At 42.0% G+C, this 14976-nt stretch overlaps 1 protein-coding gene across 4 annotated transcripts in view; it reads left to right on the plus strand.

Moving 5' to 3' along the window:
- The window catches only part of SCUBE3 (signal peptide, CUB domain and EGF like domain containing 3), a 115273-nt gene that overhangs the window by 65152 nt on the left and 35145 nt on the right, over window positions 1–14976 (plus strand). For 2 of the 4 annotated variants that reach the window (XM_053393074.1, XM_053393075.1), the window contains exon 7: window positions 10341–10388. The exons of the other annotated variants lie outside the window; for them this stretch is intronic. In XM_053393074.1, coding sequence (XP_053249049.1) covers window positions 10341–10388 — 48 coding nt within the window. The remainder of the gene's footprint in view (window positions 1–10340; window positions 10389–14976) is intronic. 4 annotated transcript variants of the gene reach the window in all.

Below are 14976 nucleotides of genomic sequence, written 5' to 3' on the forward strand. Positions count from 1 at the left end.
GTGGAGCATATCTTCTACACAAATATATATGCCCACACAAATGGATGAGCATGTTGGAGATTGTAGCCCTGCCGGACTTGGGTCATTAGTTTGGCACCTGAGCCTTTCCGCAATCTCCTAGTACAACTTTTTGCCCTCAGGTAGGGCATCTTCACTGACATATTCCTTTATTTGGAACACACACACACACACACACACTGAGAGGAAGGTGACTTCATAGTTTCTTTTGGCAACTTGATCCATTGCTGAACTACTTTTTAGAGTTAATATCTTCTTTTCCATCCAAGCTTCAACTTAAATTGCCATGGTATGATTATGTTTCTTCTATTCTCTTCAGATAATACTGTGAAGAAGAATTTTTCCCACCCCAACCTGTTTTAATATGGGTTCATCCACACCTCTGTTTGCATTACCACTTTCCCTGGGGAAAACCTGCTCTTTATTGCTGAATTGGAACAAATGGCAGTTGTGTTTTCCACAGATTCAGTGGTATAGAGCAGGTTTTCCAGGGGAAAGCTGCAGAGGCATACCTAAGGTCCCTTGCTCACTTGGCATCAGTGCCTCCCCCCCCCAAAAAAAAATATCACTTTAGCACAGTAGCCACATTAGAAATTGCAACATTTTACTTCAAGAGTCCAGAGTGAGGACAAGGCAAGGAGGGAAGGTGAAAAAAGTCACACACCCGTGTGCCATGGCACAGGAAGAAGCGGAAGTTTCTCCCACATTTCACCTTGCTGCAATAGTAGTGGCATATCACCACACACATATACACCAAAACCTTCATAGTCTGATAGGTGATTTTTGTCGTCGTCTCCCAACCAGGCAGGGGCCAGTTTCACCAGCGCCTGGATATGTCTCTGGAAAACAGCAGGGCAAATGCAAAATCTCTTGTGCCTGTGCTAGAAAGTGCACGAGACAAGTGGAAATGTGGACAAGTTATATATAGAGATTGTCACTGTGCTGCTTGCTCTCCTTCCTCTTTTTCTGGGATGGACATACGCATTTCCTTCAGCCTTTCCACATATGAGTTGTCTCCTAGACTTTTCATTCCCCATATAGCTTGACTCTGAAATGTGTGTTGGCAGAACACAGATATTCTGTTTGCTAAGCTCTCACACAAATGTTGTCTTGATACAAGTAGTGCAGGAACACAGAGAGCCTTCTGTAATATCAGCAATGCTACAAGTTCCTAATGCAGATGCACACATACCTCCTCACCCTGTGAGGAAGATGTCTATTATTCTGTTTCTGGCTGGTTCCAGGCTGCTGCTATTTTTTTCAGCTGTGATTCAGTCACAGACCAGCAAATTCAGGTTACACAATTAAAGTGGATTTGCTGTTCTTGCAAAGGAAACCCCTTCCCAAAACTCCAGGTATTCTGCAGGAAGAAAAGCAATGGGAAAATGCACTAGAAAGTAAGGGATAACAAACTGCTTGATGCAATGTCATATAAGTCTTCCTGTAAGCAAATCAGAATGAATGCACAACAACCAGTGCAGGGCATATAACCTCTGTACATACTTTGTGCAGGAGGAATGCTCAACGAATAGGTTGTCTGGAAGCGACTATTATCAGGGGATGCTATTATATCAGCTCCGGGTTTGGAGAGCCATTGGACAAGATGCCCTCTGAAGGGAGAAGAGCCCTTTTCTCTGAACACCCCCAACTACACCACCTTCTTTCTGTTCCTGTTACTCATTTGCTTGCTTCCCCCCTCTAGACACAATTTGCACTACCAACCGGAGGAAAAGAACAAGATTAGGTCCCTTTTCCTTGTTCCTGTCACTGCTCACTCACATGGAGAGGACAAGTGAACCAGCTGTGCCTCTGTGTGTGAGCAACTTGACAGACACCCACAAACTAATCAGGAGAAGCTTTTTGATGCACACATTTTGGCTGCCATTTGCTTCTAGGGAGAAATGGCCCCTGTGAGACAAATAGCATGAAGATGCAACAAGCTAGGGACAGGGAGGAAAGATTAATTCCCTCCTAACTAATGTCCAGAGGGGGAGACATGAGGGATGGGAACAGCAGCAATGCCAAGCAGAAGCCTTGGTGGAAGTGGTGATGATTGCCCTTTCTAAACCCTAGGAGCCAAGCTGATGCCACCCCAAGACACTGTATAGGGTGGCAGTCTTAAGCTCTTAAAAAACAGCCAGCGAGAGAATCACAGTTCTGTCATGTGTAGTTTTGAGGATAGCAGTGGGACAGATGAACATAGGAACACAAAAGCTACAAGTACAGGATTGTTCTCTGTGGTGGCTCAGCCATGCTTCAGGTTTCTAATAGAAAATGGAGTTTAATCACACACGCACACACACAATTTTGCTTGCCAAAAACATCCACAAATAAAATGTGGTTGCTTAATACTACAGATGCACAGTTGTGCTTAGTAAGTTTGGAAATCCTTATGGGCTGAATAACAAAGACAGTTTCGACTTCAGTCAGTAGATGCTGCAAGAGTTAGTTGGGAGTATACGACATGTTTGGAACTTGGCGTTCATACAGTATGTCTCTTTAAAACTGAATTGCAAACAGAGATAAAAGTCAGGGCTAGTTTTGCCCTTTAGCTTGATGTTGTATAGTTGATCTTTTTTTTTAACCAATTGAAAATGGGGGGACGACAATGACCAGCTTGCAAGCATGGTATGGTATGGGGTACTTCAATGCTTTATCCCCAGCTTGTGGTCCCAATCTGGATCAGGTCCCCACTCCTAACTATCAGCAATGGGATAAGCCCCCAATTGTTCCAATGGCAGCTTTCTTTCCCAATGCAAACAGCAAGTATGGTCAGCCTCCTACCCCAGCTGTTGGTTTAACAAAAAAACAGTGACACAATGCCAAGCTATGTGGTAGAACTCACGTTTAGTCCAGCTCAATCCCCTGCCAGCTATTGGTTAAACAAAAACAGCAACACAACGCCAAACTTTGTGGTAAAAGTCACGTTTAGTTTGGCTGAAATAGTTAGCATTGAGTCTGAAATAAATGGAAGAATGTATAATGGAACAAATGGAATAATAAATCAAGTAGTGTGGTGTGCTCTGGTCCATGGGGTCACGAAGAGTCGGAACACGACTAAACGACTAAACAACAACAACACCAAAGTGTGGATGAACATCTCTTGTATCTGTCTGTCTAATATACTTTTAATTTAAACATGCCAGTCAAAAAAATAGTTTGAATGTTTCAGACATGTAGTCTTGTCAATGCACAGGAATTTGCATTTTAGATTTTCAGAATTTTAAAACACATTGAATGAATGAGTCTGCATGTTGCACCAGATAGTTGTTGTCTTCTCTTTATTATCCTCTTTTTTCTCTGGGAGAGTTGGAGAGGTTAATATTAGCAGCCTGTTCTAACCAAAAATTTGGCATCATGATCTCTCAGCCTGAGAACAATTGTCGGAATGAAAGAAAACCCAACACATTTGATTTGTGTGTGTTTTGGAATAATAAAACATCAGAGAGAGATAGAAGCTTTACTGGTTTCAGATGCATGCGCAGCTTGACAGCAGATTAATTTTAAGACGCCCCATGTAGGAAGTAATCAAGCCACAAATTGCTGTAAATAATTTCTATTCTTATTGTAGTTGTTTTTTAATGGAATAAAAACCAGCTTAGATATTGCCTTTGAGTGCATCTGCTGAGGTTCTCCGTGCTCTTCATACAGTTTTCACATGATAGTTTCTTGCTGGAATCAAGCAAATCTTGACCCTTGCACTGAATACTTTGATTTAACATCCAGTGTGATGATGCTCCCATACCAACCAAAGTCAGCCCAAATCCTGCTCTCCCTCCACCTCCACTATTGTAAGTTTAGAGTACATATCTGACCTCAGTTGTGGCAGTAGCCGAGTGTCTTACAACTAGTTTGCATTCCCAAGACATCCATTTAGTGCTGTTATTTTTATGTTATGTATGGAGAATTGTGGTCCAGAAACACTGGCGCCTGGATTCTTAGCAAATAAACTTGGAAATAAGTCTCACTCGTTTCAACTGAACTTCCAAGTAATGTGCTTAAGAGTGCAGCTTAAAAGCTTGATCCCAAGCATGGGCCAAGCCTCATCTTTAATTTTGCTCATATGGAATAATGATTAGCTTTTTATTTACCAAAGTGGAATTCTAAAAAGTAGTTCTCTCATCTCATCTTGTATGGCTTGTCTTTATGCCACATCCTCCTTCTTGCCATGCAATACTGTGTACAAACTTCGTTCTGTGCATTACATAAGCATGAAAGAGAAAACTCAACATAGATATCTTACAGTGAAGGTTCTTGTTACTTTATATATACAACCCTCTGGGCTTTCTTTAGTAATGTAATGGTATTAATTCACATCTAAGCTAACTGACTGATCCATCCATTTGCTATGATTTCAGGAGATGTTGTGCTCAAAAGCCAGTTATAACCTTTCCTAACAATCAGCTTACAGTGTAACACTTGATCTATAGTTGTTTTTCATTTATAGTTGGCGACTGAGACTTTTCCCTGAAAGTAGCACTTCTAATGAACAACACTTTTATTTTCCCAGAACCCAAATAGCAATATTTTGTTGATGAGAAAACTCAGATGTTTTTCACTCAGCTAATGCATTGAGCAGGGTGGATAGACTTAAATTGCAGCAATTTAAAGCAATGAGTTTTTAAAGATCTACCCCTTCCCCTTTTAAAAATCACCAAGTAAAAAAGAAAGTTTAAATCAACTTTTCCATTTTGAAAGTCAGCGTGCACACTAACTGCTTGCTGAAACAATTAAAAGATATTAACAACTAAATATATACTTTATACCAGGGATGAGAAAACTGTGGGTTCCAACTCCCAGCTCCCATATTGGTGTGTGTGTGAAGGATGATGGGAGTTGTAGTCCAACCAGTAACAGTTTATGTGTGGTAGTGCAGCAAAGGTACCCTTCCAGTGTTAGCATAACTGCAGCTTACATGGATGGTGCTGGAGCAGGGTGGGTACATTGGTGGGAGCACTGGATTGGCTCTGCCAGCATATCCACAAAGCCCTGAATTTGCCCCTGCCCAGCCCCAGCCTTGTCCTGCTAAGCTGCAGCAATGCCAGGTATTGAAGAGCAGCTCTACAGATCTGCCCCACCTCACTGGCTGCTACTGCTACATCTCGGCCAAAGCTTCCCCAGCCTTCCTTTGTACAGTCTAGGGGTCAGCAAACTTTTTCATCAAGGGGCTGGTCTACTCTCCCTCAGACCTTGTGGGGGGACGGACTATATTTTTTTTGGGGGGGGGGATGAACAAATTTCTATGCCCCACAAATAACCCAGAGATGCATTTTAAGTAAAAGGACACATTCTACTCATGTAAAAACACGCTGATTCCTGGACCATCCGTGGGCCGGATTTAGAAGGCGATTGGGCTGGATCCAGCCCCTGGGCCTTAGTTTGCCTCCCCATGGTCTAGAAGCATAATGTAAATCCTTTCATCATGCAACCCACATGCCTTTTGCACTACAGATTCATGTCTCCTTCAAAACAGGAGGCAGATTTCTCTATGTACACATGCAAGGCTACTAGGGGCTGTTTTCTACTACTGTTGTCAGCCACAACGTAAGTCAGGGACAGCTACTCTGTGAAAACTTCCAAGAGTAAGGATAGCTAAGAAATGCTGGCTCAGCCCAGACTTGGCTGTTTCTCGGGATCTCGCTCTAGAATAGGTGGCTTTTAAAAATGTATCCCTAGTATTCAGGTCTTCAGACAGAAAAAAGGCTGACAGTTGTACAAAAGCTCTGTTTTGTTTAGGAATTTATTCTGGACTCCAAAATGGGGAGCACATCAAAGAATACATTGAAAGGGTGAGGAACATGACACACGGGACACCCCTGGACCGAAAATGAAAACCTAGCCTTGCAGAGCGCATAGCCTGAGCTTTTCCTCCATCTGTCCCTGCTTCTAGCTGCTTGGATGGGAAGGAAAGGAGTGAAGGCTGAAGCATCCCATTCATGTGTACTGCAGGGTACTCTCTGCTCATAGCTGCTCTACTTGTAAAACACTGTCGGATTGTGCAGGCAAGGGTTTTGTTTAGGAATTTATTCTGGACTCCAAAATGGGGAGCACATCAAAGAATACATTGAAAGGGTGAGGAACATGACACACGGGACACCCCTGGACCGAAAATGAAAACCTAGCCTTGCAGAGCGCATAGCCTGAGCTTTTCCTCCATCTGTCCCTGCTTCTAGCTGCTTGGATGGGAAGGAAAGGAGTGAAGGCTGAAGCATCCCATTCATGTGTACTGCAGGGTACTCTCTGCTCATAGCTGCTCTACTTGTAAAACACTGTCGGATTGTGCAGGCAAGGGTTATAATCTCCCCTCCCAGTGGGGGAAGCCCAGGGGACAGATTTATAGCTAGGCGAGAGGGTAAGATACCTGCTTGGATATTTATAACTGCCCTTTTTTGTTTTATAGCCGAGTCTTAGCAAACAGCCATCCTCACCCACCCCCCTTCACCCATCCTTCATTTCCGCTGAAATATTTCATCATTTCACAGGGAATAAAGTTTCCAGCAAGGCAAATGCAAACCCACTCCCTTGACCAAGCACTTTGAAATTGAATGCGGTGTGTCTGAAAGGCTGCTCCAAACAGGTCGCCTAATACAGGTCCCCTTCAGATCACGCCGTGGCAGGAAGTGCAGTGAACTTGCTTGAATGACAGTTTCATTAGGCCATGGCTGGTGTTTTTCATTCCCCCCCACCCCATTTTTTTTTAATGCTGCTTTTAAAAATGTAGATAATGAATAACATTCCTCTTATAGAGTTGGGTCAGTCCTAATGAAGGTTGCCTTGTCCCTGGGATCAAAGGCTGGGGGAAGAGAGGGCAATAACTTTTAAGTATCAGTTATTTATCTTCTATAAAAATGATTAGTGAATAAAGAGCTGCACAATGGTTTTGTGGAAGACTAGCCTCTAACACATGGCAGCAGAATGAAAAGAATGAACTTGTATGTGTATTTAAATGCATTGGTGCTGATAGCAGTGTATATTGCACAGCATTCTGAGGATTTAAAATATTTCATTCTTTAAAAAACTAAGACAAGTTTCTAGCCCTTATGGCTGCAGAGGTAAGCATGACTAGTAAAATCTCAAAAAGTAAGCAGAAGCTTGAATAAGCGAGATGCCTTGCATACAGAAGGTCTCAGGTTCAATATCTGGCACCTCCAACTAAAAAGATTGTGTAGCATGTGATAGAGAAAAACTCTTCCTCAGACTCTTGAGAGCCACTTACTTGTAAGAGTAGACATTACTGTGCTTGATGCAACAAATGATCTGATTCAATATGTCAGCTTCTTACATTTGGTCGTGGGGGGGCGATTGCTTTATATATCCCTTGTCCCCTCCCATCATGGCCAACAGGAGCCGACAAATATAAATATATGCAGTTTTGCTTTATTGGCATAGTTTATTGGGCACAGAATATTCCAATATGTACATATGTAATAGGTGTATGTGTTGCTGTGTTGATTGTAGACAAAATTTACACCGTCCCCCAAAATTAGTGGAGATCATGGTGATTTCAGAAAGTGGTAGATCTCACAGTCTTGTGCATTGATTTTACTACTGTTTAATCACATGCTTGGTATTCAATTATTTTTTTTAATATGTCTGTATGAAAGTACTGGCAAGAATGCGAGTGGAAGGTGCAGGAGCAAAATAAAAGTTTTTTTAAAAAATTATTTGCTATACATCCATAAAACTGAAAAACAATTGCATTCTTGGGGACTAGTTATGAAGAAAACATCACCTTCTCTCTGCTGTAGAGGAAAAGAGAACATTTCCTCCCCCCCCCCCATGTAAACACACATTCACCCAAATGGATTGCATGAAGGGGAAGGCTGATCCTTCACAATCTGCTTGATGAGGCCCATTCACAAAAGCTCTGCTTGCCAAGCACAAGATACGGAGATATTATTTGTAGCAAGATATGCTGAAAATTGTGGGCTCCACTTGATCGGGAGCAATGGGGAATGAACTATTCCTGCCCATTTATTCTTTCTCATTTTCAGGGTGCATCTGTCTTTTCTCCACACTCTTGACTCTGGGATTTGGTACTCATTAGGTCTAACAAGCCAGCACTCAGACGCTATGACTCTCTCTTGCTCCCTTTGGGATAACTTATTCCACATGCTTGGTGTACGCTGCGCGGTCGCACGCTCTCTTGTGCTGCCAGCTTGTTGCGCTTTGGGTTAGGTTTGTCCAATTAGCTGTTTCTTTGTGTTGTTTGTAAGTGCAAGGCGTTAATATGGGTCAGCCTTGTGATGTCCCAGGAATAGCAGATGGTTTCATAAAGTCGTTCTCCCAGTGCTGCGGTAAACTTCATATATTCATGTCCCTTTAAAGGAGGAACTGGAGGTTTGCACAAGTTCATTTCTTAGGAGGGTTCAGTGAATCCAAAATAGGCCATAGCTCCAGGCTGGGATAAGTTGATCCTTAGCTCTTAGTATTACCTATTCCTTTAGCCCAAAAGGCCTCGTGCAGCTCAGTACAGTGGTACCTTGGGTTACATACACTTCATGTTACAGACTCCACTAACCCAGAAATAGTACCTCGGGTTAAGAACTTTGCTTCAGGATGAGAACAGAAATCACGCGGCAGTGGTGCGGCAGCAGCAGGAGGCCCCATTAGCTACAGTGGTGCTTCAGGTTAAGAACAGTTTCAGGTTAAGAACGGACCTCCAGAACAAATTAAGTACTTAACCCGAGGTACCACTGTGTCTGTTCCAAATAATCCTTAATGACATATGTTCATCTCAGGTGACTTCAATATGCTTTGAACCTTTGCTTCTTCCACTGAGCATACTGCTGGTCTTCAGTTTCAATTGGTTTCTTTCAGAAGCAGGATTTTGGTTTGCCACTCTTTTTGAGGCCATTTGGTTGCTATTCCAACATGAAAGTGTGGCTGAATTACATAGCATCTTTTTTCTTTTTTTTAAAGCCACTCTTGGCCCCAGATCAGCAAACCACTTTTAATATGGTGACGCTTAAAAAAGCATTGCACAATTCAGCACTGTCAAATAATGCATGGAAAACCTTGAGGAAGCCTTTGCATGTGTATAGTTCATTATGCATTGTAGATCATGGCCTAGTTGTCAACAATCGTTCCCAGGCATCAGCCCAGGTATCTAAAACATATGTTTCTTAGAGAAGACACATGTTCAGTAAAGCACTGGAAGCAGACTTGAGAGAACTCAACTTCCCTAGGAAATAGAAATGTGTGGTACCTTTTATGCATCTCTAGCCATGAGTTACGCACAGCCAATTCTTCAGATGCTGCTATCTGAAGAGTCCCATGTCAAACTCTGGTTAAGAATGACGTAAGGAAAGGCATTTATAGCCAAAATATGAGAGGTTGCTTAGAGCAGGACTGTTTTGAATTTATATCCCTTAATGTGAAATAAGTTGTAATCCTATGCACACTTACTTGGGAGTAAGAATAATTTGGCAGCATTCAGTTTATACATCCTGACAGTGCAAGGATTTCTGCTTCTGCAGTAGGACTCCCCCAGCTGCCATATGCCCTCCTAAAATCTGCTTGGGGGGCATAACAGATTTAGGGGACATGTGGGGGGATAGTTGCAGCACCCCTCAGATGTTTGGACCCCTAAATCCACCTCTGTTCAGTGCTACTTTGGATACAACTAATTGAATGCAGTGGGACCTACCGTTGAAGGATCATCATGGGATAAAACTGTTGTTTTATCTTCTTCTGGAATAGCTCAGCTGATTAACTAGCATCAGCAGACACCTACACCTAAGTTTGCAGATGAAAACCTGACAGATAAGCAGATCTTGGGTTCCAGACTACCTCTTAAAACAGAAGCTGATGGGTGGCTTGTTCTGTATTAGCTGAGGTTCTGTCTTTGCTGTTCTGAACAGTCAGGTTTTCTTTACATGCATGCTGCCTTACTGCCCAAATGTAGTTCTCCTCCTCTGTGATAAACAAGAGCTCTTTCAAAGCTGCTTCTACATCTGGCTTGAGAAACTAGTTTAATATAGTAATAGAGTTCAGTTTTCTCTCTCTCTTTTGTCTGTCTTTTTATTCTCAGCCTATGCTCTGGGAAAACCCACTAGTTAGTATTCTAGTACAGCCTAAAATATATGGTAGTAGACAAGCGGGGGTGTATGATGATTGGTGAACAGGAAGGAAACCATTATGAAATTGATCCATTGGCCAAGTGATTGGGTAGTTGCTTTCAGCCAGATTTGTGGGGGGAAAGGGGAGGGGAATCACTGAAATTTTGTGACTCATCTGTGCTTTGGGAATATTTACATTTTTTAAAGCCAAGCTCCTTGCTAGATACTGTTTCTAAACCACTTTTTTATAATATTAAACAGGGGAGAGGCACCTCCAGCAGCACGTTACCCCCCAGACGTTTTCTAATGGTAAATATTTTTGTTCTCTATCTCTATGAGGAGTTTTAACTATAGCTGCATTTTGTATTTTTGAATATAATAACTGGGCACAGGGGCCTGAGCTGTTGTACTAACTGCATGCCTCACTTTGCACCCTAGAGAGTAGGGCAGAAGGGCCACTCAAAGGGGCACTGGTGCTTACTAACTATCTAACCTGCCCCATCTCTGCTATTTCTAAATCTCTTTTTAGCCTTTGTAATCTGCATGGTCCCCAGCTATCAGGGAAGAGCGTGCAGGCCTGGAGCTATGCAGATAGTGGAGAAAAAGATATGCATGGCAACAGAATTATCCCACAAATAACAGAACTTTTATGCAATGTGGGGCTTCAGATGGCTGTTTGCTTTGCTTGGGCTAATGGACTGTTCTTTTGCTAGAAAATATAGCCATCTGCTTTTAAGGGTAAGGGGCAGTGTGTGTTCTGTTATTTGCTTCTGTATTGTGTAATCGCTAAAGCAGTTTCCAGAAGCTTGTCTGTCTCTGTTAGGTACTTAGCTGACTTTCATCGCTTACGTATGCAAAATCTACAGCAGTCTTTAATGTGCCATTAATGTGTTCAAGGATAGCATAATTACATCAATGGAAACACAAAGGCAACAAGGATTCAATGACTTGCCCCAAAACAGTGTTGAGATTCTATGGCAGAGCCAAATGTGGAGCCTGTATTTGGGAAACTTGTTTTTGAGTTACCTTTCTTTTTGCTGCCATATATTACAGCAAGTATTGGCTTCTGTTCTACTACCTAATGAAAGATTTGTTACTTAAAATAGCATTCTAGCAGACCTGGATAAAGATAGGGGGGTTGTACTTTGATTACGGTAGCCACTATGAGCATTGCATCCAACACAGCAAGGAAACTTTGAAAAACCATGCCAACATTCTGTAGATGTCACCAGCTAGTCCCTACTTGCCACTTTTGACTTGATAATGCTGGGTTAGCTCTAATTTACATTGTTTTATGCAGCTCTGAAGTATAGACTGAAGCATAAGGCTGAGCTGAGTGCATCATTACTCACTTCCTCCATGAGAATTCATATGAGACGAAAGGCTATGTGACTGTGAGAAGGAAGGGGATCTGCCCTTTTCTGAGCTGCCTTATTTTGTAATGGTAGAGTTGAGGTAGGAGATCAGTACTGATGAAGCAGAATGGATGAAGGGGAAAAGGAAGGTCATTTTGTCTCTTACCAATGATCAATACAATATCTGCAGAGACTTAAGGTTACCACCACACACACAATAAGGCAAAATTCTTTCAAATGGGTTGGTGCCATAATTGGTGGTAGACAACCACTATTTTTACAAACTTAATATGCTACATAGTCTTCCAAGGCCTCTTCCAGAAGATCATTTTTTGATACTATTTCATCACTCCTTGATGCTAGATGTTTTGCACCAGATATGTGCAGTCTGTGTCTCAAATTGTTGTAATTCTCAGTTGTTTTGCTTGTCCCATGCTTGAAATGAAGGATTCCTATTACTAAGTGATAATAATTTTTGTAGGGTCCTGGCATCATCCTCACATTTTTCACAGCACTAGTAATAAGCTTTCTTCTTTTCCTGTCTGTCTGTCTCTCTGTCTGTCTGTTTTTTGTTTTTGTTTTGCATCATAAGAGTGCTAAAACTTGATTACGCCCCAACCAGCCCCCAGTATTCTACTTGGACCACCCACTGTCTATTTAAATCAAATCAAAGACTCTGCATTTCCTCCATGGGGAATATGTTTTTGTTTGTTTGTCATAATGGTATCAATATAGCAGCCCACCGACATGCTGAATATGCTTGTGGGGAATATGCTTTGAATGTAATAATGCTTCTGAAACATTTTGGTAGGTGATGCTGGGGAGGCTACTTACAATTTTGAGGGGGGAAATAGCTGATGAGGAAAGGGTGAAATTTCCCCCTTTCCTCCTTCGTCCCACCTTGCTGCTCAGCTGAACAAAATTGCTTCCCATTGTTTGGGGCTTCATTACACACATCAGTTACCCATCAAACATTTTTGCACCATAACTAAAGTCAGCATTACCCCACACCTGTACTCTGGACTGGAGATTGCAGACCAAGGTGTCAGCTTTGTGGTACTTGGGAGTAAGGCTGGCCCTGGCTGTTGTACACTCATCTATGTCACATTTTTCCCTGTCTTGGCAGCTCACATGCTTTGCTCAACAGTTCTGCTCCAACTGTAGAAACATTTGTTTTCAGCTTGGAGATGTCTGTTTGACTTTTGTTAAACAACTCCCATGTTCCATCCTGGAAGACATTACTTCTCAGTGAAAGAGCCAGTGTGGTGTAGTGGTTAAGAGCGGTGGACTTGTAATCTGGTGAACCAGGTTCGCGTCTCCGCTCCTCCACATGCAGCTGCTGGGTGACCTTGGGCCAGTCACACTTCTTTGAAGTCTCTCAGCCTCACTCACCTCACAGAGTGTTTGTTGTGGGGGAGGAAGGGAAAGGAGAATGTTAGCCGCTTTGAGACTCCTTCGGGTAGTGATAAAGTGGGATATCAAATCCAAACTCTTCTTCAAACTCTTTTTTCTGTATACTGATGGGAGTCAGCATTCTTCACCTGATCTTAACATTGGCAAAAGGTTTACAACCTTAGCCCTCTGCAGATCCTTTGTCATTCAGTTCCTGTGCAAGAGAAATACTAAACACTGGAAAGGGATGCTGCCCCTGAAGATCCTGATTAAAGTTAGAATTGATTCTCACTGCAGGAAGAAGTTACATGATGCTCCTACATACCACAAAAAAACAAAGACAGTTCAAGGTTTCAGGGAGAAGGATTAAAACCTAGACTTTTCCTTGACACACTAGATTTTAATATGTAGAAGTATTTTCTATGTTTTCCCCTCTGTGGGGCAGCATTTTACTATGTGAGCTCCCACCTACAGCCTCTGAAGTGGTGCAACCAAGACATAGGTCTTCTACTTCATTAAGAATTGTAATTACTGATTTGGCAGGATCTCACAAAACAGAGACGAGATGTCTGGGATGCTGACTTAACACGTATGGAACTTTTCTGTTTGTTAGCCAGTTGTGCTATAGCCTGGCGTATCTGCTGTGTAGGGCTCCAGAAGCAAGGTAGTCTTGCTTTTCCCACATGCATGTGTGCATGCTCTTTGTGGTTTTGTGGATTCTCTTAGATCTGGAGAGCCATGTTCCCCATAGTCACTCAGGATGAATAGAAAATATCACACATTCTGCTGTCTCTTAATTTTGGAAGAGAAAGTACAGTAAACTGGTGTCCTCCACTATGGTGCCTTCCAGATGTTGTTGGACTGCACCTCCCAACATCTCTTGACAATTGGCCGTGCTGGTTGGGGCTGGACGGAGTTACTAGTCCAACAATATTTGGAGGGCACAACAGTGGCCACAGTAGCAGCATGAAGACTGAAAAATGCTGTTGTATCTTAGAGGCTAACTGGTCACTGTGATGTGTACGCTTTTGTAAATAACAGTCCATTTCATCATACATCTGATTTATCATGTTTCCTCTCTCCATGAGCCATGTTGCCTGTCTCTATTGATTTGCAACATTTTCTTTTCCTATATGGCTTATTAGTCCATTTCCTAATAGAGAGAGGTTAACAGCGTGATTTGCTGTTTCTTAATGTGCTGCATAAGATATTCATTAATATGAACAGATGACATATGCAAATAATACAAAATGCCTCAAGGCGATTAAATTCAATACAGACTGTAAAGATTTACAGAAGGATCATGTAAAACTATGCTAGGACAATAAAATGCAAAATAAAAATTCATTGTTGATGGGTTTAAAAACCTCTAAACATTTTAACAGCTTGATTGTATAGCAGTCATTGCATAGCTAATTATGTAATAGCTACATACTAACTTGGCATATGAGAATATAGTTAAACACCTCATTAGTGCTTATGGCTCAGTGGCCCAGAAAAGATCTTAGTTATTTTCCCCAAGTTCTGAGCACCGCAGGATGTTGATGACCTTTTAAAATTCTGTCTGCTTTAAGGCCACTGCGTTCTTACGCAAAAAAATGTTCCATATGTGCGTTGGTGCCTGTGGATCTGCCTCATATGATAATGGTTACTATGGATCTGCTATTGATATAATCAGCTCAGGGTACACCCCGTCCAAAGTTTAAGATGGCAAATAGATGTAAATCTAAGAGTGGGATATAAATTTAAAGAATAAAACTTTAGGCTGTTTGGAAAGAGAGAAGATGATGATGATCATGACAGTGATGATAATGATAAATATTATGCCAGTTTGGTCTGAATATTTCAGGTTGCATGTTATAATAGGTGCACAATTGCAGTGGGAATGTAACCACCTACATTGCTTAGTCTGAAACCAAATGACTGATCAACATGTGCTATATTAGTGGAATTAATTAGTCTTGGAATCGTATTTGTGGATTTGTACATGCAGAGAAAAACCAAGATTACTGTGCACTACTGGTGCTGAGGTGTGTCCCCCAAAAATTGTCCTACAGGGTGGAGCAGAAGAGCCAATGTGGCACCCTCAGATATTGCAGACTCCAACTTTCACCTGCTCTGACCACTGGCCATGTTGGCTGGAGCTAATA

The sequence above is a fragment of the Podarcis raffonei genome, chromosome 6 (genome assembly GCF_027172205.1).
Source record: "Podarcis raffonei isolate rPodRaf1 chromosome 6, rPodRaf1.pri, whole genome shotgun sequence".
In the NCBI taxonomy this organism is placed as follows: Eukaryota; Metazoa; Chordata; class Lepidosauria; order Squamata; family Lacertidae; genus Podarcis; species Podarcis raffonei.